This window comes from Cibotium barometz, chromosome 7 (genome assembly GCF_041138505.1).
Source record: "Cibotium barometz isolate CiBa-2024 chromosome 7, ASM4113850v1, whole genome shotgun sequence".
NCBI lineage: Eukaryota > Viridiplantae > Streptophyta > Polypodiopsida > Cyatheales > Cibotiaceae > Cibotium > Cibotium barometz.
The window spans coordinates 1621473-1647696 of NC_141052.1; the positions used below are offsets into that span (position 1 = coordinate 1621473).

Below are 26224 nucleotides of genomic sequence, written 5' to 3' on the forward strand. Positions count from 1 at the left end.
GTCAAACCACAAGACTATATAACTATCAACTCCATTATGCATAGTATGGACTAGATACTACGACATCCCCACTAACGTCATCAATGCCCAATAGTGGGTGTAGAACTCTGTATCAAGATATGCTCACACACGCACTCCACACACACACACACACACACACATAAGAGCATATATTCACACAAAGCCCTTCGTCCTGAGTCTGTCAAACCTCCGGAGATGCAGGGCAGACTCGGCCATAATGAAGCCTAGCACTAAGGGAAGTAGCAAATAGAAAGAATTAGTACAGCAAATAAGTAGTTGATACGGAAAATGCACCGCTAAAGATAGAAAGAATAAGCACAACATCGACTGGCTACAACTCGAACGAAAACTTCACAATGTGAAATCTGCATGTCCGCTAATACGGCTGAATTATATACCTAGATGAATCCAGGAACATGCCCAAATTCACCTTTTAGGAACGTGCATGTTATATACTCACGGTAATCAATCCACAAGACTATATAACTATCAACTCCATTATGCATAGTACGGACTAGATACTACGATATCCCCACTAACGTCATCAGTGCCCAATAGTGGGTGTAGAACTTTGTATCAAGATATGCTCACACACGCACTCCACACACACACACACATAGGAGCATATATTCACACAAAGCCCTTCGTACTGAGTGTCTGTCAAACCTCCGGAGATGCAGGGGGGCAGACTCAACCATAATGAAGCCTAGCACTAAGGGAAGTAGGAAATAGAAAGAATTAGTACAGCAAATAAGTAGTTGATAGGGCAAATGCACCGCTAAAGATAGAAAGAATAAGCACAATATCAACTGGCCGCAACTCGGACGAAAACTTCACAATGTGATGATTGAACTCTTGAACAGGGGTATTCTATACAATGTGGCATTGGCATAGTGAAAGGGTATTCTATACATACCACGCTGCCCATTGGCGCTTGAGCATATGCAGAAAAAGATTGCAGTGTGGCATTGGCATAGTGAAAGGGTATTCTATACATACCACGCTGCCCATTGGCGCTTGAGCATATGCAGAAAAAGATTGCAGTTCTAATTTTGGTTCCAAAAGTTTCTTGGATTTTGTCTGCACTCATTGGTGTCATTGCCACCTCTTACAATCACAGATTTCACACCATTTGAATGGCAGTGGTTACAGTGGAGTCGACATTTATTACAGATGACACAATTAGAAGTAAATAGACAATCACCACCTTAGTATGCAGTCTCTAAATAAACATTCAGATGCCCTCATAGATTATACAAAGACTTACCTCTCCATAACCACAAGCAAAATGTAAAGCTGCTCGCCCTTCGACATCTTTTTCTGCCTTATCAGCTCCATCTGCTAAAAGAGCCTTTAATGCCTACAGTAAGAAAATAAAGCAAAGTTTTAATCCTTCATCTCATTGTTTCTGATGTGAAAGTAGAGTTAGAGGCTTCAAGCTTTTAAGTGACTAAATAAGCTATAACACACAGTATACTTACATGAAATGCTTCATAAGTTTAAAAAGTCAATTACTTAATGACCTTGAAATTCTTAAAACATGTGAATCAAAAAGCTTGGAGCAAAAAACTCCTTCACAGCACTAGTCTCGCAGAAGCCATGAGTGTAGTAAGGAGAGGGACATCCACGGTCTTAGCTTGGGTGGAAGTGTGTAAAGAGCTCTCGAAAACCCGGAGGCATCTTGCCTATGAAAGTGACTTATCATGTTGGCAAATCAAAGGAGGTGATAGGGAGCAAGAGAAATCAGCCGCAGGTTACATGATAAAGGGTGCTAGGTAAGTGCCTCCACATAAGTATATGGTTGGCTAAGCATAAAAGTGAGTCTAACAGGAACTTTTGAGAACTGAAAGATGGTGAAAATCACTCAATTCGACTTGCAATTCATTGGCCCTGCTAAATTATTCTCGTCCACAAATGGCCCACTTGTCCCCAATCAGAGCCTTCAGTCATTCAGCACCCTGGCAGCCCTGTTGGCTAACAAAAAGGTTGGTGAAGAGAAAATGCAGGAGAGAGAAGGGGAAAGCCGATACCAAGAGAGAGTGGAGGGAGTCGTGGACACAAATCAAGATGCACACATTTTCATTAGACGGGGGCTATTAAATAGCCTTTGAAGTACAAAAGATAAGGTCATGAGGACCATACAAAAATAAAAGGTCTACATCACGCAAGAGATAAAATCTAGATAATACTAGGGTGTGTGTGTTCACACTCACACACACTTTTTGCCTAAGGGAAGACTAAGCATATTCAACAAATCCCCTTGTAATGGTAATGTGTCTAGAAGGTCCAAGTATCATCGACCATGTTTGCATTGTCCTTCTTATCCTCAGAATTGTCCTTTGCTAAATTGGCTTGCTCTTTCCTCTACTTCCTGCAGTTCATTGATGTAATGTCCCTCTTGTGACAGTAGTGACGCTTCCCTTTCTTCTTCTTGGAAGCATCTTTGAATTTATCTTTATCTTTGACTTGAAATGCATGTTCCCCATGAGTGGAAGTGCTGGAGTTGACCCTGGACTGCTCCTCTTGCAAAAGAAGACCTACCAGCTCATCAAGAGTTATTGGAGGTGCACCTCTTCTCATTGAGAGACTTGGAGAGGTACGAAAGCTTTGGTAGGATGGCGGGAAGAGCAATGTTGACCAACTCTCGATCAGTTGTTCCTTGAGATCTTTGATCGTGGTCAGATAATCGGTGCCTGATGCACCTCCATCCATGCTCGGAACTGAAACCACTTCCTTGATGTTGAGCAGTTGTTCCTTGAGATCTTTGATCGTGGTCCGATAATCACTGCCTGATGCACCTCCATCCATATTCATGGGCGAGGCCCCGAGTTGGGAAACCTTGCTCCACGCAAGAGGAAGATACTTCCGCTGTTAGCAAGTGGGAATCCGGTGTGCGGGGAAGGGGCAGAGGGGTCTCATAGCTGGTATCAGAGCGCTGTTGTAAACTTAAGAAACTGCAGTAGAAATTGCCTAAAATTTTGAAGTAAATCAGGGAAATCATGTTTTCACTTGTTAAGATTATGTTTGAAATGAACTTCATAAATTGATCTGGATTTTTAGATGGATACCCCAAATCTGTCTAGCATTCCTAGAGGATATGATCGCCTTTGCCTTTGAAAATCTCATCAACTCCCTACTAATGACTCTGTGGAGTAGTTGGCTGGTTGGGAACTGGACAGGACGGTCGAGGCTCACTGCCACAGACAATCCCCCAAAAACCTTTGGCGACGAGGATATTACAGAGCATAAACTCCACAGGCTACTAAAGTTGGTGCCATCCAATTGATCCTCAGCTGTAAGAAATCCAAGAATCTCGGAGGCCATAATCACCCACACAAAGTATGCAAACTCTCTTGATTGCGGAAGATCCCCTTGTGCAAGGAACTCTAACACGTAAGAGTGCTATGAAGGTTGAGAAAACTGAGAGTACCAAAAGCTAGGAACTCCAACAAGTAAGAGAGTGCTATGAAGGTTGAGAAAACTGAGAATACCAAAAGCTACTGAAGAAGGCCGAGAGCACCTAGAAACTGAAGTGCTCGGAGATGGACTGCTAGAATCTCGGAAAGTACACACTGAGATCTCTTGAGTGTACTTGGAGGCTGAGTTACTGAAAGAGTTAAAAAACTGTGCAACAAAATGTAAAATCCCTTTTAAGTCAAAACTCTCTCGGCTGCAAGATAACCAGAGGTAAATGTATGAACTGAATGTTAATTGTCATGACCCTGTGAAATTGGCACAGCACAAGTGTGGGCGTGTGTATAGATTACAGGGCGCTAAACAAGAACACCATCAAGAATCGATTCCCTATTCCTAGGATCGATGACATATTGGACCGCTTACAAGGCTCACAGTCTTTAGTCAGATAGACTTGAAAAGCAGGTATCATCAGATACGCATTAGACCCGAGGATGTGCATAAGACAACATTTCGGACCACTTTTGGGCTATATGAGTTCTTGGTCATGCCCTTTGGTTTGACAAATGCTCCTGCCACATTTAACAGGATGATGGACAGGATTTTCCGGCCTCATAGAGCGTTTGTGGGCACATTCTTTGATGATATGATTGTGCATTCACGCACAGAGGAGGAGCATAGGAAGCATTTGGCCATTGTGTTTGAAGAACTCTGGAAGCATAGATTGGTCATTAATGGCAAGAAGAGTGAGTTCTTCTTGGAAGAGATACACTTCTTGGGGCATATCATGTCTAAAGATGGAGTCCGTATGGATCCTTCGAAAGTGGAAGCAATTCTCAATTGGCCAGATTTGAGAACCGTGCATGATGTATGCAGCTTTTTGGGATTGTTTTCCTATTACAGGCGGTACATACGATATTTTGCTGAGATTGCTTCGCCCCTTCATGCTTTAACTAAGAAGGGAACTCCGTTTCGATGGGCTGATCGGGAAATTGCAGCCTTTAAATAGCTTAAAGAAAAGCTTACTTCGGATCCCGTATTGCTATTACTGGATCTCTGAAAGGCTTTTGTTGTCCAGTGTTACAGAATGCCGAGAAGCATTTACAGGTTTATGAGAAAGAGATGTTGGCTGCAATTCACGCTCTTTCTACATGGAAACACTATTTGCTTGGGGCTGGTTTCACTATGCAGACAGATCATCAGACCTAGTGTTATTTGCTCACGCAAACTAAACTTTCTGAGAAGCATATGAGATGGGCCAACTTTCTGTCTATGTTGCACTTTCAGATTGTTCATGTGGAAGGCAAAAAGAATGTTGTGGCAGATGCCTTGTCACGCAAGCCACAGGTCTCAACAGTTTCACTTGCTTATCATCATGAGCTTGATGAGATGAAACAGCAGTATACCCACGATGAGGATTTTGAAAGGATCTATGATCAGATGTCTGAGGGTCAGCGGTATGATCATTATACTCTCAGGGATGGCTTTTTGTCGATGCATGGTAGACTATGTGTTACCAGGCAGTTACGACTCAAGGTTATGATTGAAAGTCATGCTCCACCATATGCAAGTCATAGAGGTATTGACACCACGATAAAGACAGTTGAGGCTTTCTTTTATTGGCCGACCTTGAGAAGAGATGTTGATGCTTTTGTTAGGCAATGCATCGTATGTCAGAACATGAAGTTTGACCGTCAAAAGACACCAAGGTTACTACCTATTCCACATAGACCATGGGAGAGCATTGCCATGGATTTTATATTTGATCTTCCGAGGACACAAACGGGGAATGATGGCATTTGGACTATCATATGCAGGTTCAGTAAGCAGGCTCATTTCATTCCCATGCATAAGACGATCAAAGTTGATCACATGGTGAAGTTGTTCATGGCGAACATCTTCAAGTATCATGGCATGCCTTCATCTATCATTAGTGACCGTGATCCACGGATGACGAGTTTATTTTGAAGAGGGTTGTTTGACAACATGGGTACAACTCTCAAGTTTTCATCATCGTTTCATCCACAGCCAGATGGTCAGTCGGAAGAGGCTAATTCCACAGTGTTAGATCTTCTTAAGTGTTATGTGTCAGAGCACAAGCAACAATGGGAAAAGTATCTTCCTTTGGTGGAGTTTGCTTATAACAACACCGTCCATACCTCGACGAGCAAGGTGCCTTTTGAGATTGTGGAAGGAGGGAAGAAGGTACCACCTATTTTGCACACAAAGGATAAGATCTTTGAGGCTGACCAATATGTGGAGAACATGGATGAAGCTTATCAGAGAGTTAAAGCTTATCGGAGAGTTAAGTTGGCACTCCAGAAAACTCAACAAAAGCAAAAGAAAGCAGCAGATCGTCACGTGCATCAGAGTTTGCATTGGGTGATTGGGTTCTTTAGCGCTTTGAGAAAGCTAGGCTCAATAAGATGAAGGGTAAAGAGCGCTTATTCCCTAAGTTAAGCATGCGCTATTATGGACCTTTTCAGGTATTGGAAAAGATTGGTGAGGTGGCCTATCGTTTGAAGCTACCAGATCACTGGAGGATTCACAACGCATTTCATGTGAGTCTACTTAGACCTTTCCGTGGGGATGTGCCTGAGGATGTATCAGATGAGGCTCACCCGGAAGTTGAGGAAGTTGGTGAGGTTCTTATTCCAGAGTAGATACTGGCACATAAGGAAAGAAAGGTACGAGGTAAAGTTTCCCATCGCTATCTTGTGAAGTTCAAGAACTATTCAGCGATGGATGCGAAGTGGATGGAGGAGGATCACTTAGCACATTCACCTCAGGTTTTGCAGCTTTATCTCGATGCCTTTGAGTTGGAGCCGACTCTTGCAACGGCTCATTCAGGTTCAGCACAGCATGGGTCTGGAGCATTGCCTGATGCTCAAGAGGGGGGTAGCACCTCCGCTCCCTTGATACAGACAGGCTCAGATGACATCTAGAGGCCGCTTGGTGCAGCTTTTGTCTCACCCGAAGGTACTGATGGCTGACAGTACATCTATTTATGGGACTTCTATGATATATGTATACTAGTCACATTGGATGTTGTGGTTGTGTATGGTTCACAGTGGTATACAACTTGGACTTTTACTACACCATTGGTTTGCACTGAATGTTGTGACATATGCATGGCTTAGAGAGATTGGGACGCTGATCTTGCCATATTGTACTTTTCACTTTGGATGTCTTGCTGTATCACCAGATTGCAATCGAGGACGCTTGCCATTTTTCAAGAGGGGGGTATATCATGACCCTATGAAATTGGCATAGCACAAGTGTGGGCATGGTGGCGGTGAGCAAGATAAACATTTAATTGTTCATACTTGGGTGCCCTGACAAAAGGTTAATGTGTGGACATCCCCAAGTGTGAAGGGGGACCAAGGGAATAAAGTTTTTAATGTTTATAACCTTGGGTGGCCCTTGGGCATAAGTGGCCCCTAGTAAAGTTCCAATAAACTTTATGAGGCCCCTAGGATAAGTTTGGGAAGGGGCTACTCCATTTTTGGAAGTACACGCCTCTCTCCATTTTTTTTCTCTCTCTTGCTTTTAGAAAGGGCAAGGCGGCTGGCAACGTGGAGAGGAAGGCGTGAAGGATTCTCAAAAAGCAGGGGGCGCTGAATTCTCTGGAGGAGGGTCACCTGAAGGGATACGTACAGGGCTGCTTGGCCGGTTCTCTCCATAGGCATACAGTTGGACAGCTGGTGCAGGTCAGCTACAGAATAGCTAGTGCAAGTCGGCTACAGGACAGCTGGTGCAGGTCGGCTACATGACAGCTGCTGGTACAGGCGGCTGCAGGTCAGTTGGCACAGGCGGCTACTGGACAGCTGGCGCACGCGGCTGCAAGACAGCTGGTACAAGCGGCTACAGGGCAGCGGGTACAAGCGGCTACAAGACAGCGGGTACAAAAAGAGATGGGCGAGGAAGACTGCAAGCGTGCGGTTGACAGGACAGCAGGCACAGCTTGAAATTCTCTCTCTCTCTCTCTCTCTCTCTCTCTCTCTCTCTCTCTCTCGTGTGAGCTCTAGAGGGCAAAAGGAAGGTGGCTGCAATTCAGGACAGCATACTCTATACTCTCAAGGCTAGTGTTTCTGAGGAGGATTGGACTGAGGGACAGCAGTGTACCTGCTGAATATCTGTCTCTCTCTTTGCACTGGCTTACAACTGCTTCAGAGTTGTTTCTTCTGGCTATTTGTGAGAGGAGGGGTGTGGTAGTTTGAAGGGTGGAAACAGAGTTAGATTGTGGATTTGTTCTTTGGCTGAGTTTGAGGCTATGATCATGGAACAGCCAGATGCGTGCTCAAGGCTTTCCTGTTGCATTGTCTTGGTTGATTAGAGGAGACAGCAGTGTGTTGCTTTTGTGTGACACAGATCTGTGTGTGTATCCTCTATGCTAAGAGGTCTTGAGGGTTGCCAGATTGGACATGTAGGTTTCTTTTCCTTGATTGGCTTTGTAGTACTCAGTTAAGCTTTTCCGGCGGGCAGCATTTGGTGGTTGGCGTTGCACTAGTGCTGCCTGCTGCAGGGGCCGAACCACCTAAGGAGCCGGCGATGGGCATTTCACTGCGCAGTAGCTCTACCGGCCGTCAATGGCAAGAATTGGCGAACAGGCGAAGTGCGCTCTGCGCTCTGGGGTGGCAAAAGGCAATGACAAAGTCGGGCAGGTTGGCTGCAGGGAGGTGGCGTGAATGGGGCAGCAGCACACGGCACAATTGCAGTAGGTGGGTGCTATGAAGCCGGACAAAAGGCAGTAGAGAGTACGCACGCAATAAGGCTCTGATACCAATTGTTGGCGAACAAAGAGATTGGTGAAGAGACAACGCAGGAGAGAGAAGGGGAGAGTCAACACCAAGGGAGAGTGAAGGGAGTTGTGGACACAAATCAAGATGCACACATTATCGTTAGACGGGGGCTATTAAATAGCCTTTGAAGTACAAAAAATAAGGTCGTGAGGACCACACAAAAATAAAAGACACACACACACACACACATACACACACATTTTGCCTAAGGGAAGGTTCATACACATTGCCACTAAATGTATTCAACAAGCCCCTGTTGGGCACACATTGCAGCCCTAAGAGATGCCTAATCTAACTGGAATACTAAGCACTCAATAGCAATAATTCAGCGCCTTCACCTTACAGTGAAATTCACCAACCTCAAGGGGGCGAAGTCAATCCATTTCTTTGTTTCCAGTTTGTGAAGCACAGAGTGCACATAGTGAGGTAAAAGAACAGAGTGGAATGGGATTTTTTGAAAAAGCTTATGACAGAGTGGAATGGGATTTTTTGGAGGGCACTATAGCACACATGGGGTTTTCCCAAAACTGGATCAAAGGGGTGTCCTGCCTATACAGGGAGGCTCATAGCACTGTTTTAGCTTGTGGGGGGCGCGGCGAGTGTTTTCAGATTTCCCGTTCAGTGAGGCAGGGCTGTCCCCTCACCCCTTTACTGTACCTTATTGTAGCTGAGGCTATGAGCAGGTTTCTTCGGGCTGCCCCTGGTGTTGTGGTTCTCAGGCTGCCTTTATGCATGGAGGAAGAGTTTTTGGACTCTGAGTTAGCAGATGATACGGCGTTGTTCCTTGAGGCTTCACATGCTTGTTTATGTACTTTTGGATCAGTGATTCTCCTCTTGCAGATTGGGGTACAGATGTTGGTTTTACTTGGATTGAGAGAGGATGCTCTGCCAGATACCTTGGTTGTCAGGTGGGCATTGACATCTCCCCTGCACAACAGTTTGCTCCAGTGCTTTTAAGCATTAAAAGCAAACTTCATCACTAGAGTAGGAGGAAGCTTGACTTGGCCTCTAGAGCTTTGGTAGTTAACCAAGTTTTGCTAGCCACGGCTTGGTTTATCGCTTCGTGCTAGATTTTTCATAAGGGCTGCATTGGCCAGCTTCGCCGCCTTATTCGGAACTTTCTTTGGTCAGGGCATGATGGAAATGCACACACCAGGGCCAGAGTTGCTTGGGAAACCATTATCAGGCCTAAGCAGGAAGGGGGATTGAATATCATTGACCCTGAGGTGCAATGTAAGGCTTTGCTTTGTAAGCTTGTTGTTAGGGGCTTTCTTCCAGGCACTGAGCCGTGAGCCTCTCAAATGTTGCGTGAAATCCAATCTCTGCACCTCGGTGAGGCTCCGAAGCCTCTTCCAAGCCAGCAATGTGGGGCATAAGGCCTCCCAGCCAGCCCAAAGAATATGCATAGCTGTCCCAAGAGGCCTACCATGCACATCTAAGATCAAATCATTCCACAGAATGGGCTGCAGTTGGCTTCCTCCACTGAATGCGGGGGGATGTGTACCAAAAAACTCCTCAAGCAGTCCCAAGCCCGTAGGAGGGACCTAACCGGGGGGGATGAAGGGGAGCGGTGAACTGCATTCGAAAAAATAAAGTGTCCGCTCAGAGTTCAGTCACCTCCGCGAACAGGGACACACTTCGTGATTTGCTGCATGAGAAAGTCCTTCAACCGGAGGATTGCACAGATTGATGCAGCCATTCCCAACCACTGGATTACTGGATCTTTCTTGGAAGGCCATCATCATTCTTGGTTTGGGGTTTTTTCTGGGACAGGTGTTCCTCGTCAGGTTATGGGTCTCCCCTTGCCTAGGGAGGATGATGTACCGGTCTTTTTTTCTATACAGGATGGGATGGAAGGATGCTTGTAACCCTTTGAAAAACATGCCTTTTTTCAGTTATACAGTGCGAAATGCCAGACATCTTATCTTGGGACACATACAGAGTGTCCCTACTCTTAGACCCCATTGGGAATCTTACGGCATTTCGGCTGACATTCAGAGTGTATTTTGGCAGAGATTGTGGCATTCTTATAGGAAGCCACAGATTTCCTCCTTTATCTGGGTTTCTCTTCATGGTGGTCTGGCCACCAATTATTACTGGAGCTTGCCCAGCATGCCCTAGATGTGCAAGAGTTTCGGAGTCATTTTACCATTGTTTATGGGAATGCAGGGAAGCACAGAGGGTTTGGTCTGCGATTGCACACCTCTTTGGTAGGATTACAAGGGATACTATCATTTCTTTTGGCTCTATGATTTGGTTGACACAGTCTGGGCCTCAGTTGAGATTCGAGGGGACCATTATGGTTAGGCAAGGAGTTGCTCGGCAACGTTGTCTTCAGGATTTGCCTCTCTCACACTTTGTCCCTTCGGCACAGAGGCTAGACAGCTCTCCGGAGATTATTGCTAGCATCTCAACCTAGAATATCTGGAAGGCTAGATGCATTGAGGCCATTGAGGGTACTCCCGTTCTTGTTTCTCAGTGTCTTTTCAGGATTTGGAGTGATATTATTCACACCATTATGGCTACCTAGGCCAGAATCCAGGGATCTTCGAGGGCTGCGGAGAGGAAGCGCGGCCAGTTTATGAGAGAGTGGGACATTGGTGTCTTTTTCACATCCTCTCATTCGGGACCCTATTGGTAGCACAAGGCTCCTGATTGGTGAGATCTCCACCTTGCTTGGTGTGAAATCTCCATTTTGTAAAAAATTTTCATACTTCATAGTAGTCTCCTTTCTGGAAAAAAAAAAAAAAGAACACTAGGTTTTTACCTTTTTCTCCTTGTCACTTTTTTATTTCCGGGCAGAGATCCTAATCAATAGACCATTTGCCTGCCCCAGTGAGTAGAGTGTTGAAAAAAATAAGGCGTTTTGCCTATAAAAGCATTGTACCTTGTGAACTTCAAATCAATCAATACAAGCATCGCATTGTACTGTACATGTGCAATCATCAGATTTCAGTTTCTACATCACACTCCCTCTCTCTTCTACACATACACCATGGAGATTCAGGTAAATTTATTTAGAGGGAAGGCTTGCTTGTGTGCCTTCTCGATCTCTACCATCTAGCCACGGTACTCTGCCAAATATTCCTTGGAAACATCTACCCTTTTCTCCTCTTCTGGTAAACACAACCAGGCTCTGAGAAGTTCTTCTATGAGCTGAAACTCACATCCACCAAGACAAATAGTTTTTCTGTCTCAGTGCTGAATGTGTCGGCCGCATTCTGCACAATGGCTACGTGCTCCAAAAACTACTACAGCTCATAGAATTGTTAAAGTTCAATGTCCTTCAAAATCTTCATGCGTCTGCCATACACCTGGTACTTATCTTTCTTTAAACCCTGTTAGCATGCTAATTAGTGTGTACCGACTGATGTATGCACCACAGAGCCTTTGTTGTTGTAGAAAACCTTAACAAAGAATGAAGCACAAGCAGAGCAAAAAGGGTAGGTACGAAGATGTACAGATAGCAATGATAGAATGTAGATACAAAGACAAGCAATTGTGCACACAATTAACAGGAAAATATGAGAGAAACAAAAGGAAACATTTGATTAAGGACTTCTAAAAATAGCCAAACTTTATCTAGTAATAATAAAAAATAGTTCTGTTTAATGCTAATTATGTTATAGAATGTACAAATTTCTTGAAGTTATGCATGCTTTCAATCATAATGATGGAAGGACTCAATCTTGCAACATATTAATGGAAGAATTGGATGGCGCCTGCCACAGTACTGCCAAGTGTGAACCATGCATCGATTCTTAGCTTTAGAGGATCATGTGGCACGCAGATCAGAAATATGAAGTCACTCATATGCATCCAGTGCGAGTGTAATACTACTACTCAAATCAGTGTCTGAAATATCCATACACATGATTACAAGCAAGATAGAACTGAAGCCACTGAAGAAAGCTGCAACAGCAGACTAACAACAACAAATCGACAAGAGGCATCTTTATAAAGTGAGTTGGTAAACCTCTACATCCCCAACACTTGCTGCATGATGAAGAGTTAATTCTTCCTCGTCCTCCTCTCTTGTACCCTCTTCATCATGGAATGTCTCATTGAGTTGGCCTGCAAGGGGTAATCCTCCAGGAATTGCAAAACCCAGGGCATTGCCCAGCTTATTTAAAACCTCTGGATCGTTCATATACCTGCAAAAATAATGGATTAGCAATGCTTATCATGTACATATCTAACTAATCTACACGACTCAAAATAAGGCTAACTTTCAAGCATTTCAACTAAACTAAAAGCTATCCGAGCAGGGTTAGGAAAGGTCCTACCTACAATGATGCAATGGGATCCCTCCCTGTATATGGCCTGCTCATTCAAATAGGCCTATCCAGTCTCGAGAGTTCAGGCTGGGGTGTTAGATTATAGCAGCAGGAAATGGGGCTCTGGTGATGCCGAAACTCCTCCAGTTACCATGCATCCTGCCCTTGCACAGCCCCTCTCAGGACCACACTTAGCACACTTGAAAGCTGCATGGTTGTATATTAGCATCACCAGAAGACATTCAAGTCCAAGTGCACTTGTTATGTACCTAACGCTAATCATTGGGATTAGTGGTTTAATCCGACAAGGTTAGGGGAGCCCTAGGATTAGGGTTAGGGAGGCCCTAGGATTAGGGTGGTTAAGGCGGATTATTAGTACAACCATAGTTACTGCCCATTTAGGAGTAGCAGGTTATTTTTGGCAGCAATAATCACTGTGTAAGTGACTTGTGGCTTTATTATTGTTATTGTTGACGATTGTTGACAGTGGGTCTGAGCCTAGACCAAAGACTCCCTCCGTGGACTTGGCAAATGGGAGGGAGCCTTAGCCTCCGGCTTGGGGGTGATTAGCAGTTGCAAACCTACAGTTGCGAGTCTAGCTCAACCAGGAATGCAAGATTGAGTAGGGCGAAAAATGGGAAAAACCACTTGATTAGGCACTAAACTGTTCAGGAACTCCTGTACGCCTAGGACAATTCATGCAAAAGAAAACTTTGTAAACACTGTCCCAATGCCAGTGAAGCCCACAAGGACTCTACAACAAAAAACACTGTGAGGAATGGAGGAGGCCAGGGAAGTCGACAACTGCTCTAAGCTGGAGTCATGGAGGAGAGGGTCGAGATTTAGGAGCTTGTGCCATATTGCCAAAAGACAGCCTGCCATTTGAAATCACCAAAGTCAACACATAAGAGGAGGATGTGTAAGAAAGGAGAGAAAAGTGAGGGGGCGGAGGCAGGGCCACGAGAGGGGGGCATCAACAAGTATGTGTATTTTATGAGATAATGAAAACTCCATGATCCACTTTCCCAAAGGCATGAGATGGAGTTGACTCCTATGCTGCCAAAATAGCAAGAGAAAACTCTCAAATGAACCATAATTGTCAAAACTTGGCATTGGTACAGTTCCAACCCCATTCTAACTCTTTTGCCCACAAGGAACCATCACTGCCAGTCCCATTGAGGTTTGCATACCAAATCGCCATCCAACCCTTTCCAACGCTGTTAACAAAAACATCAGAGAGCTGTAAGCTTAGCCTTAGGAAATTAATGCCCTGCCTGAATAAAAATGAAGAGATTGCGAGCGCCGTTGCTACCTGCAGATGTGTCATTGCCACTAAGGTGTGCCTTCAACAACTAACACTTCCTTATGCTAAAATTTATCAACTCGATCCTGCTCACCCCTATGTGCCTGTCTATTGAACGCAACTAGCCCTATGACTTCGCATGATGCACAGCTTTGGAATCCTTTTTCAAAACGTTTTGGGATTTCTTGTTTTCATTATATTAGGACATTTTGACAACTATGGAATGAACATTTTACTTGCCTTAGAACACTACTCCAGTAAAAAGTACATAATTCTAACAGGCCCTTTTAGTAAACACCAAATGCATGTACCTGTTGACTCACAAGATCAAGACACTTTAGAGAACATGCACCAAGTTAAACAAACAAATATCTGCATGACATGATGGCATACAAAAGAGAGCATTACCACAAACACACATACGAACCAGACACACACTGGCACGAACAGAGGTCCACCTTTCACATTCATTAAGGATTGCTATGCAATGGCTTGACACTCCTGGTGCAAGGACATTGTACCAGACGGCAAGTGGCACAAGGAGTTTGTGACAAAGGTATTTCACCAAGTTGCACAAGGGAAATCAAATTATATATTTATTTGGGTGCAAAAAAGTAAAAGTGCTGTAGAATCCTCTACAGATTGTAACCTAAAGGGGTTACCTTGATTAAAAAAACTGTCAAAAAAAAAAATCTAAATGAGCCTTACTTCATCATCATTGCAAGCCCTTCTCTTTCAATCTCCTAAAAGGATACCTCGATTTAAAAGAACTATCAAAAAATTACAAATGCAGAATCTCAATGAGCCTTACTTCATCATCATTGCAGGCCCTTCTCTTTCAATCTCCTCTAAGATGGGCTTCAAACTTGGGTCACTACGAACCTGAGCCATTTGGACTTCTATTTGCTCTTTCTGTCCTGAATTTCTCAAATTTTGCAGGATATTGGCCGTTGCCGGATCCTGTAACATAATGTATATCTTAGCCATCTTTTCTAACAACCCACAGAAGCACTACCCACATAGCAGGAACAATGCATCAGACAATGCTTCAAACCACACATTGTGGTCACTTCTAAGACCTTGGGACATTCACCTGCATTAGTGTACTGCCAAGCCTTTCAGCCATGTTCATAAACTGTGGATTCTCCATAACCTGCTGCATGGTGTTGAAATACTGCTGTGTGTTCAACTGAGGAATACCCTCTTGTCCACCAGTTTGCAAACTGTGTTGAAGTTCTTCTGCCATGTTTCTAAAAGCAGGATCTTTGGCTATCTGCTCAGCCAGTTCTTTTATGCTTGGATCCTAATTGAAAAGCAGTCAAAGTAAGCACTTGAACAAAGTTAATAAAGTACGCATGAATACATGAATTAGAAGACGACTGAAACACAAGCATGCTGATAACAAACATCACATGTAGGCTTTCAAAGCAGGCCCTCTCCAGCAAAATGTCAACCATTGTCAAGCCCACAAAACCAACTATTTTGACTTATCACGAATTCTTCTTTCATGGCTTCTTGCTTATCTTTATTTGTCGATTGCTTGGGTGCCTTAGACTCACTAACATCAAAGAAGTACATTGTGCAGCTACAGCAGGTGTAGATATAAGGTTTGACACCATTAAAAGGAAGCTGAAAGAGGTAGGAACAGAAATTAACACCTGAAACAGTAAAACCGCCAGCAAAACCTACCATGTGTACAATTTGTACTAATGGATACCTAAAGCATTTCCTAATACTAATACAACAAAGAATTGCAAAAAAATCTGTAACACATCAAATGCTAGAAAAAGGTCGAGAAATATAGTTGCCAAAAACAGGGATGGGAAATCAAACAGCAGGCATATGAGGAGCATAGTTGCCACACGTTTTCTGAAACGCATTTCCTAAACACGTATGAAACATTTTTTATTTTCTGCAGAAGTTTCAAAAACGTTTCATAGGGGATACGAGACCTAAAAAAATCAGATTATGCCTTGTATAGTGAGCATCTCTTGTGCAATGTCTAAACATTCCAAAAAAAAACACACACATCACTTCATACTCTAAAACATGGTGAGTAACAAGTTTGGAGTGTTGCATGCAGCATCCTGCCTGCATACTGCTGGCACTAGAGTTTGGCAGCAAGTGTCCACAGCAATTATACTCTAAAAATGCAAAAAAGAACATCACTACATACTCTAAAACATGGTGAATAACAAGTTTAAAGTGTTGCATGCAGCATGCTGCGTACTATTGGCATTGGAGGCTAGCCCAAGAAAAACTACAGATTCATGAGTCACAGATTCCACATTCCAATAAAACGAAAAACTACAGTCTACAATGAATCATGATTCATGATTGAAAAGAGCTCTCAAAGAGCAGTGAGTGTGTGTGTGTGTGTGTGTGTGTGTGTGAGAGAGAGAGAGAGAGGGAGAGAGAGAGAGACAGAAGTAAATTCAATACATTAGTAGAGCAAATGATTGCACGTACAAATGAAGCTTTGATTGATGTGTGTAATCTTCAAAGTACAATGCCTTTTTATCGGCTTTAAGCCTTATCTTTTGACACATTATTCTCATGGGGCAATGACACATGGCTAAACGGATGACATCACTGCTTACTGCTAAGTGGCTATAAGCCCTTGTTCTTATGCACATAAACAAACCGGTGGCTATAGCCCTTGTTCACACACACTTGCACACATTCACCTTTAAGAGGTGTTCACACACATAACTCTAGGGAGTGTTCACACACTGAAGCTCTGAATATCCAACAAACCCCACTTCGGAGCGAAGGTGGAGATGCTAGGATGGCCTTCAATAGTCCATGTCCTCCAATACTAACAAAGAAACACGACATGTTTCCCAAAACTGGCTCAGAGGCTCATGAACATGGCTCAATGCGAAAGACTCCGAGGTCATATCTTGCTTAGAGAGACAAAGACAACTTACATCAGCATATCAAACAAAATGCCCTATGTTTCTAAGTAGGGATAAGAGAACGGGGAGCCTTTTATAAAAACAAGGCTTACAAAAAAAATAACACAAAAGATTATTTATCATATTTTGGGGGACATCCCGGGCAGAGAACCCTTTGACTCATACAAAATAGAGAAACTAAAAAATAACACAAAAGATTATTTATCATATTTTGGGAGACATCCCGGGCAGAGAACCCTTTGACTCATACAAAATAGAGAAACTAAAAAAGCCAATCATAATCTTCCTCTTTTAAAGAAAGATCGTCCATCACGGTAGCAACATGTTCCTCTGTTGTGGATGCTTCTACTTCTTGCTCTTCTTCTTCTACCACTAAGTTTGCATGTACCTTTTCTTGTTCCTTGGCCATCTCCTTGAAGCATCGGTCCTCTATGTGTCCGAGCTTCTTCCAAAAGTTGCATTTGACAACCCTTTTGTTTGCCTTTTCCCTTTATGAGCATGGCTTTGTCAAGGTCAAATACTCTATCTTGCTGCTCTTTGAGACGAGGATCTTCATCTATCAAAGCTGCAATCATGTCATCAAAAAAAGTCTATCTATTCACCCTAAGATAAGTTAGGATGACTAACATCTTTTGTCAAACTTTCGATGCTGGACAAGAGGACAGCTTCCTTGTCATCTTCATCTGGCTCGGAATTTACGCTAGCAAATTGTTCAGTGAGAGACCCCAAATTGTTTAAACATTCCCCCCATATTTATAGTTTCAGTCATTTTTGAGCCAAAGAACCCTTGGAATTGTTAATTTTATTACCAAACGAGTTTTCAAGCTTGTCCCATACCTCTTTTGCAGTTTTCTTGAAGTCTACATGATGAATCAGACTATCTGCAAGACCAAGGCCACTCTATGCCAATGCCTTGTCATTTTTGTCTTGCCAAACTGTACCTCGAATACCTTCAGGTTTTTCCTCGATACCGTTGACCACGTTCCAAACACCATCCCGCATGAGAAGTACAAAATCTTTTTCTGCCATGTAGGGAAGTTAGTTCCAAAGAACTTCTCGAAAATAGCATGCTTCTGTTAGGATCCATGGTATAAGACTTAAGAAGAGGCTAATGATAGCTATGAATGCAACAGATATACTGAGCAACAAGTAGATAAGCTACAAAGTTACCGGGTAGTGTAGGAGCATAAGAAGCATGAATGAAAGGCCAACGTGGAGAGCAAGGAAGGAAAGTGACTAATGGACACTGAAGTCAGGCTGTAGAGGAGGTGACGAGACGGTGGTGTCGAGCTCCTACACTGCGTAGCAAAGCAGTGGCCTTAGTAGACAAGCGCAGGTACGAGCGGAGGAGCAGACGGGGGTGTGAGAGAGAGGTGGTGGCCACACAAGGCAATGGCAACTAGAAGGCGGTAGTCAGCGAGAGCAAGGCAAAGCGTCGTGACTCAGTAGAAGAGACGGCACGAGCCAGTTCAGCAGGCAAAGACCCAAAGGTGGCACAGCGGAGATAGAGCGAAGGTGGTAGGCAAAGCCAGCGTGCAGTCCTCGTCGGCGGGACCGCCAGTAGATGCCGTAGCGCAACCAGAGTAGACAGGCAGCGGCGGACCTTGCGCCCTTGCGCCGCCCACTTTTGGTGGTGAAACCATAGTCCCGACCTCCCTTTCACACGGGGATGCGTCCCTCTGCAGGGGGACGTCCCATGTCCTGTCCCTCACCAGGGGACAGCCGTCCCCTGTCAGGGGACGTGTTAATCTTGTGGGAGGGCTGGCAGCTCTGTTTGGGGACGGGAAGGAAAAAAAAACATGATATTTTGTCTTCACCTCGTTTTATGTTTTTTGTTAAAAAAAAGGCCAGCAATCTCTGCTCTCCTCCGTCCTGCTGTCGTGCGATCGATCTCTGTTGAGTGCTCTCCAGACTCCTCCGTCTCTACTGTGACTTGTCACCTGTGCAGTGTGCACACTTGCTCTCCTCCGTCTCTGCTCTTCCATCTCTGCTCTCCTCCGTCTGTGCTGTTGTGCGAGAATTCTCTGCGGACTGCTTTCCTCCCTCTCTGCTGTCACCTGTGCACACTTGCTCTCAGCCTCTCCTCCGTCTCTGCTCCTCCATCTCTGCTCTGCAGAGTGCAATGACTGCACAGCAACACAAGTTCTTGCCACTACCACAGGCCCACAACTCCATCTAAGCTGCCCAAGCCCCAGTGCCATGAGCATCCAGCCTTCAAAGCTCAAAGTTCAATCACAATGGCTATATTGATGCATTTTGATGGATATATTGATGCATTTTTTGTATACCGTCCCACCCCCCGTCCCCGCTCCCTGCCTCCAGGTGTTCTCCAAACCCTTCCCCGTCCCCGTTCTCGTCCCCCGACCCATGTGACTATGGGGGAAACAGGTAGAGCCACCTGTGAGGGGAAGTGCAGGAGCACTAGCACCGCTCGTGGTTGGCAGCAGCGGTGGAAATGCAGAGCATGGGAGCTTGGCGGCACTACACAGTAGGAGGAGCACAGAGCCTTCTTCAGGGAGTAGCCATGGCACACGTCAGGCCTCAACCCGTCTCTGATACCATTTGTATAACATTAGTGTTTAGTGTAAGGACAGAAATGCTCCATGGCTACTATGTGTGTGTAGAGAGAGAGAGAGAGAGAGAGAGAGAGAGAGAGAAGTAAAATCAATACACTGGTAAAGTAAATGATTGCACGTACAAATGAAGCTTTGATTGATGCGTGTAACCTTCAAAGTACAATGCCTTTTTATCGGCTTTAGAGCCTTATCTTTTGACACACTCTACTCATGGGCATGGCTAAACGGGTGATCACTGCTTACTACTAAGTGGTTATAAGCCCTTGTTCCTATGCACATACATAAACAAACCAATGGCTATAAGCCCTTGTTCACACACTTACACACATTCACCTTTAAGAGGGATTGACACACATACACTCATATGGAGTGTTTACACACTGAAAGCTCTGAATATCCAACACAAATGTCGTCTCATAAATGTACCAATCACCAAACCCAAAAACAAAAAAACAATCTCAAGAGCAGTTTGAAACACGTTTTTTTGCAACTATGATGAGGAGACAAAAGCAATGAAGAAAGAGATGGAAAAGGACAAGAAACAATTTGTGAAACAGCACATCATCAATACTACACGATTTATGAGCAAAGTGTGTAAAAGAATTCAAAGAGGTAAACAAGACAGAAACAAGAAACAGCATGGTCTAGAAACCAAGTTTTGCAGTTCCAAGGGGTTAAATTGTGTTTCTTGATAACTATGGCCTAGAGAAACTCAAATGAACTAATGATATGACAGGCCTAACTATGGGCTGCCTAGGACAGCCATGTGGAATGTGGACATACCCAGCCATGCCCAGGCAGACAGGACATCGTTGAGCCTCATAATTCAGTAGCACATTAGGCAACCAAAAGTGGTGCAAATGGGTCAAAAAAATCCTTCACCCTAGTATGTGGTTGAGCCAAAAGATTCAACTCTTAAAATGAGCCCAAGGGAGCCTTCTTTAGATAAGAAACAGAGAAACAGGACAAAGCCAATTGCAAATAAGTTTGTCCACTTTTTTAAAAAAAAATCAGCACCTACAAATATCCCATTTCGTCTCCATTCTTGCAATTGGAGCTTTCCCTCACCTAAGCCAACCTTCTCCCATACTTGGAGTTGGCAAGGAGATGCTGATTTCAGCCCCAAACTTACTTTTTTTCTTCCATTCTCAGCCAGTGTTTGCTTGCAGACACAAGTTCTCAGGCAGCTTGGGCTGACAGGGAGGATTGTTCTTTAGTAGAGATTAGGTTTTCTCATCAGTTCTCAGCCTTAAATCACTTGACAAGCTTGTGCCTAGAGGGTTCGCTCAAGATATAATAGAAATATAGTAGCTGTTGTAGGTTATTGGTCTGTGCTTGTGTTTCTGTTAAGTCTTCCATTCCATTAATCATCTCTGTTAACACCTGCACCTGACCATTAACCTTACAAATGATGCCTTGGACAGCATGGGAGGACCTACAATCTTTAGATGTAATAACTTGAAGGATGTCACACATCATAACTCTCAACACGGCATTGATAACTCTCAACATGGCATTGATTTATACACAAAACGGTCCTTTGTCTCAAGGGACTACATGGTTGTGTGCAGTTACAAATTGTGTCATCAGTATGAGGTTTATTCAAACAATGATTCGAAATTGATTTTCCTTGAAAGTATGTCCTCACATTCATATCTTTGGGGAAAGTGGCCCTTGGGTGTGTTCTCAGGGTTTTGATATGGGAAAGCAACTGTACATGAGTTCTAGTGACTTGTTGACTGTGTATAGAGGCTAGCCATTAGCTTTTGAACTGAGCTATGGTTCACATATAGTCCAGGTCACTCCAGTATGCATCCGGTAAAGTTGTGGATGCATGTGACATGAGGCTATGTTTGCACAATAATCCATTATTTTGTTGGCCCTTGGCATAGCTGGATGTGATATATGTGAAGATGAAGAGTGATGCACACTCCTTTCATGCAAATCATCATTTTCCATGTCAACTTCAAACAATATCCCCTGGTGACCAATGTGCAACCACCCTTAGTATGCTCGTGCCCACACCCACCAGGTTGTGCATCAAGGTGGAATTTGATTCTTGGATCTTGAACTTGATGATGGAAGAGAATAGCCAACATTTCATCGGAGGCTTCTAACAAAGCTTAAAAGTACTACTGCCATCATGTATAACATACACAACACCACGCTATGATTTGCCATACACCATGCTGTGCTATTCACCATGTCAACTTCAAACAAAATCCCCTGGTGACCAGTGTGCAGCCACCCTTGGTATGATCGTGCCCACACCCACCCAGATTGTGCGTCAAATGTGATTTGGATCTTGAACTTAATGATGGAAGAGAAAAGCCAGCATTTTATTGGAGGCTACTAACAAAGCTTCAATCTATTAATGCTATCATATATGGCAAACACAACACCATGCTATGACATTCCATTGTCATCATTTCTAAAAATACGTGCTTATCCTCCTATGAAATGTTCATGATTCATGCAACATGGAATAGTTTTCAAAACAAAAGCAAACCAGATAACATTCCAAAAGAGAGAAAGAGGGGGGGTTGCCGCACCGAGAATACTTACATTCAAAAGACCTGACATTGCTGAAAAATCGAATGGGTTGCCGACACTCTCATGAAGAGATGCAGATGGATCCTCCCTACTTGCATCTACTGAAGTTTCTTTTGCAGCATCGGCTGTGTTAGTGGGAATTTCCATGGAAGCATCATTGCTACTTGCATCATTCTCCTTGATAACTACAAGGCCAAAGTTTTAACAAGAAGATAACAGCAAATATATATATATATACCTAGATGAATCCAGGCATATGCCCAAATTCACCTTATAAGAAAGTGCAATTTATAACCTCATGGTAGTCATCCACAAGACAATAAACCATCAACTCCATCACGCATAGTATGGACGAGATACTACGACATCCCCACTAACGTCATCAATGCCCAATAGTGGCTGTAGAACTTGGTATCAATATATACTCCCACACACACACACACACACACACACACACAAACACATAAGAGCATACAATCATACAAAGGTCTATGTACTGGGTTTCTATCAAAGTTTCGGAAATGCAGGGCAAACTCAACCATAATGAAGCCTAGCACTAAGGATCATTCATAAGATACATAAAAGATGTTTTATGCCTCTGTTTAAAAAAAAACAAAGAGGCTTGCTCAGCTATGCTACCTATCTAGCCCTCTAGAAAGCCATCAAACTCACCAGAGGATAACAAGAAATACATGGTATATGCCCTTAACAAAATAAATAACTAAATATAGAGGTTTACTCAGCTATGCTATGGCAGGGAGCCAGACCTGCAGAAAGCCATCAAGATACACCCTACAGGACCAATGTCAAGACTAGGAGCACCCGAAACCGGGATGCCGGCTGCTTTACTGCTCACATATGGTTGCTCCTGATAAAGGGAACCTTACAAACAAGAGCAAGTCGAGACCCGAATACAATATGATGCATACTTGAATCACACATTATGATAAATTGAATAAGGTGAATCTAGTCAACGATATGTCAACTGCACTCCATCAGACTTTCAAGTAATGGAAGAGAGCATCCACATGCTAATTTTTTTAACCCTTTGAGAAAACTGCTGTGAAAGATATCCGCAGCAAGGCAAATGCGGAAGAAAAAGAAATAAGGAAAACAAGACCAAGAAGGCAAAGAGAGCCAATGTCTTGAAACTAACCTGCTGGAGCAGATGCCATGGCAGAGCTCCTGATGGTGGTGCTGATGGTGTGATGTTAAGTGGTTTTCCTAGTAAAAAGCTCAGTAAAAGATGACCTCATTGCGGTATGGATAGTATACGTCTAGCCGCATACAAAGGCAGGGCCCCAGGCCCAAACGTAGAATGGAAGGGTAGCATTTTTCTCATAATGAATTTGGCACCTTTTAGAGAAGAGAACCTTAGAAACACTATGTGAATATGGGGCCAAAACCTTGGAATTACATTGAATATGGGGGCCAAAACCTTGGAAATACATTGAATATAGGGGCCAAAACCTTGGCAGTGAGGGGCCTCTCAAATTTTCTAGATGGGTGCCGTGCAAAAGGTGGTAGAGAGGGAGAGAGCGCGAAGATAGAGAGAAGGCCGTCGACCTTGGGAGAGGGGAGATGAGCATGGAGGGAGAGATGGCTAACAGAGAGGAAGAGAGATGAGCACAAAACGAGACACACCTTGAGAGATGGGGTGTGCACTATTTTAAACACCAATTGGCTGAGACATCTCTACGGTAGTTGGCTGAGACAGAGAGAGGCGTGCTTGACAGACGTTGTAGAGCGCGGAGAGAGGCCTTGTGAGGCAGACAGTCGAGAGCAAACAGCCACGTCTGAGAGACAGACAGACAGACAGACGACGGCCTGAGAAAGGGGGAGAGACTACGAAGAGAGGCGAAGGTTGAACCTTTGATTTTTAACCTTCCGTTTTGGTATGCATTAATTAATCAGGCCTGATAGGGCCTGATTAATTAATGTGTATATCACTAGAGTGAATATGTGTATATGTGAATAAGCGTATTTACCCCTTTTAAGGAAAAAATTAAAAAGTAAAGATGAATATGCAGAACCATATCCTCTATTTCACCAAGGTATCCTTAGTCTTGACTAAGATCTTTCTAAATGCCATAGGCATGGAGAATATTCCAACATACTTTGGGGAGAAGTTATGGCTTAGGAATTTCTCCATTTGCAATTGTGGACAACAGTGAGGACCTTGGCACTGTGATTTCTTATTGCACCCTTGCACTGTGATTTCTTATTGCACCCTTGCACTCCACCAACATAATTCTTGGCATGCCATTTCAACACCAATACAATCCCAATATTGATTATTGCATGCACTCCACCGACATAATTCTTAGCATGCCATTTCAACACCGATACAATCCCAATATTGATTATTGCACGCACACAATGCAATTTGAGTATAATAATCAATCATTGACTCTTGTTAGTGATTCATCTCTTCAAACTTTTCCATTGATTACTCACACACAAGCAAAACAAGCACTTAGAAAGCATGAGAATGCATACATAATCTATGTGACGGAAGTAGAAAAGGCAAAGAGCACTCTCACAACACATCAAAAGCACTTTCTCGATGCATTTAAAGATTGTTTTATGGATGATTACCCTCCCACCTTCCCTCTTCTTGCCCTGAAGACCATAAAAGTGTGCTTTTCCTAGCTAGTTAGCCACCCCATAGGGCTTCCTATAGGCAAAACCATATGCAACAAATGGAAATTCAGTGTCAAATCAAGGACTTACTTGATAAAGGATTGATCCATCCTAGTAATTCCCCTTTTGGTGCCCCAGTTCTTTTAGTACAAAAGAAAAATAAGACTTATTGTATGTGCATAGATTATCGTGCCTCGAACAAAGTGACCGTAAAAAACCATTATCCTATTCCTATAATTGATTATTTGCTTGACAAATTACAAGGTGCAAGTGTATTTAGTAAAATAGATCTCAAGTCTAGTTATCACCAAGTCCATATGGACTCAACTGATATCTATAAGACTGCTTTTCGCACTCAGTCAAATCATTTTGAATTCTTAGTGATGCCTTTTCGCCTTACTAATGCACTTGCAACCTTTACTCGAATGATGAATATGATTTTCTTGCATCACTAGGATTTTGTTATTTTTTGTTTGCTTAAGGAGAATCACTTGTATGCTAACCTTGATAAAAGCGTTTTCTTTTAAAGTGAAATTGAATACTTATAACACATTGTTTCTAAAGATGGCATTCATTTTTACCCAAATAATACAGCTACCTATTAGAGACTGGCCTATTTTGAAAAAATTTGCATGAAGTTGGATTATTTTTAGGTCTCTCTATTTTTATGCATAATTTTTCCCTCAGTGCTTTACCTTTGACCCTGCTTCTTAAGAAGCCATAGTTTTTCGTTGGGGTAATACTCAACAAATATCTTTAGATCGTCTTAACCGATCATGTCCTCTAGCTCCATGAGTTCTCTAGACCTTTCTTCCTAGTTGTCAAATGCTAGTGGATTGGGCATAAGAGCTGTTTTAATGCAAGGTGACCACCCCATAGCTTTTAAAAGTAGAAAGTTAAAACCTACTAAGCTTAATAATAGCACCTATGACAAAGAGATTATGGCAGTCGTACATGCACTTCGCATTTGGAAGCTCTACCTCATGGGTTCTAAATATTTGATCAAGACGGACGAGCAAAGCATTAAGCACTTGCGTAGTCAGCCTTTGATCTCATACCACCATATTAAATGGGCTTCCTTTATTCAAAGCTTACATCCTATGATCTAGTACCAGCCTGGCTGTGCTAATGTTATTGCTAATGCTTTAAGTCATAAACCTATTGTTAATAATATTTATATTGTTCAAATCACTTATTTTGATGAGATGTGTGATACTTACCCCCATCATGATCTTGATTTTTCCACTTCATGGACTGCTTTGATACATTATAATTGGTTTCCTTTGAATGGTTATTCTTATGCTGATGGTTTCCTATATCATGGGACTCAACTATGCATAACTACACCATTCAGGCAAATAGCTTTATAAGAAATGCATGCACCTACATACATGGGACATCATGGCATTACATCCACACTACTTGTCAAGAGCACTTCTTTTGGCCCACACTTCGAAAGGATGTTGCATACTTTGTTTCCACTTACATTGTATGTCAGCGCATTAATCGTCAGGATGGTAAAGCACAAGGTTTATGATGCCCTTGCCAATTCCAAATGATCCTTGGGAGGATATCTCAATAGATTTCATCATAGGATTGCCCACTACCACATCACATAATGACATGCTTTGGACAATTATGGATACATTTAGCAAACAAGCATACTTTGTTGCATGTAAGAAAACCTTGAATGCTCCTTTGCCTGCTCTGCTGTTAA

The 26224-nt window shown here is 43.2% G+C and overlaps 2 protein-coding genes across 4 annotated transcripts in view; both read right to left on the reverse strand.

Annotated features, from left to right (window-relative positions):
* The window catches only part of LOC147636570 (ankyrin repeat domain-containing protein 2B-like), a 57487-nt gene extending 34291 nt beyond the window's left edge, over positions 1-23196 (reverse strand). The window contains exons 1-6 of one of the 2 annotated variants that reach the window (XM_086799997.1): positions 23021-23196; positions 21877-21965; positions 14911-15120; positions 14629-14777; positions 12214-12391; positions 1289-1381 (exon numbers count right to left, since the gene is read on the reverse strand). In XM_086799997.1, coding sequence (XP_086656123.1) covers positions 1289-1381; positions 12214-12391; positions 14629-14777; positions 14911-15120; positions 21877-21965; positions 23021-23039 — 738 coding nt within the window. In that variant the 5' untranslated portion in view covers positions 23040-23196. Of the gene's footprint in view, positions 1-1288; positions 1382-12213; positions 12392-14628; positions 14778-14910; positions 15121-21876; positions 22050-23020 lie in introns of both variants that reach the window. The other variant, XM_086799996.1, reaches the window with a different exon arrangement.
* LOC147636571 (uncharacterized) lies at positions 16255-19014 on the reverse strand. Of its 2 annotated transcripts, none has more exons than XM_086799999.1 (2): positions 17573-19014; positions 16255-17291 (listed from the first exon to the last, which is right to left on the reverse strand). In XM_086799999.1, exon 1 carries the CDS (start codon positions 18940-18942, stop codon positions 18571-18573), a length of 372 nt encoding a protein of 123 aa, XP_086656125.1. In that variant the 5' UTR covers positions 18943-19014; the 3' UTR covers positions 16255-17291; positions 17573-18570. The 2 variants fall into 2 exon arrangements, with proteins under 2 accessions (XP_086656125.1, XP_086656124.1); XM_086799998.1 differs by having other exon boundaries at positions 16255-17300.
* Positions 23197-26224: the final 3028 nt, after the last annotated feature.

Excerpts from the sequence above, each read along its gene's own strand:
- LOC147636571 (XM_086799999.1), bottom strand. The coding sequence starts at position 18,942 with ATGCTCATGGCACTGGGGCTTGGGCAGCTTAGATGGAGTTGTGGGCCT.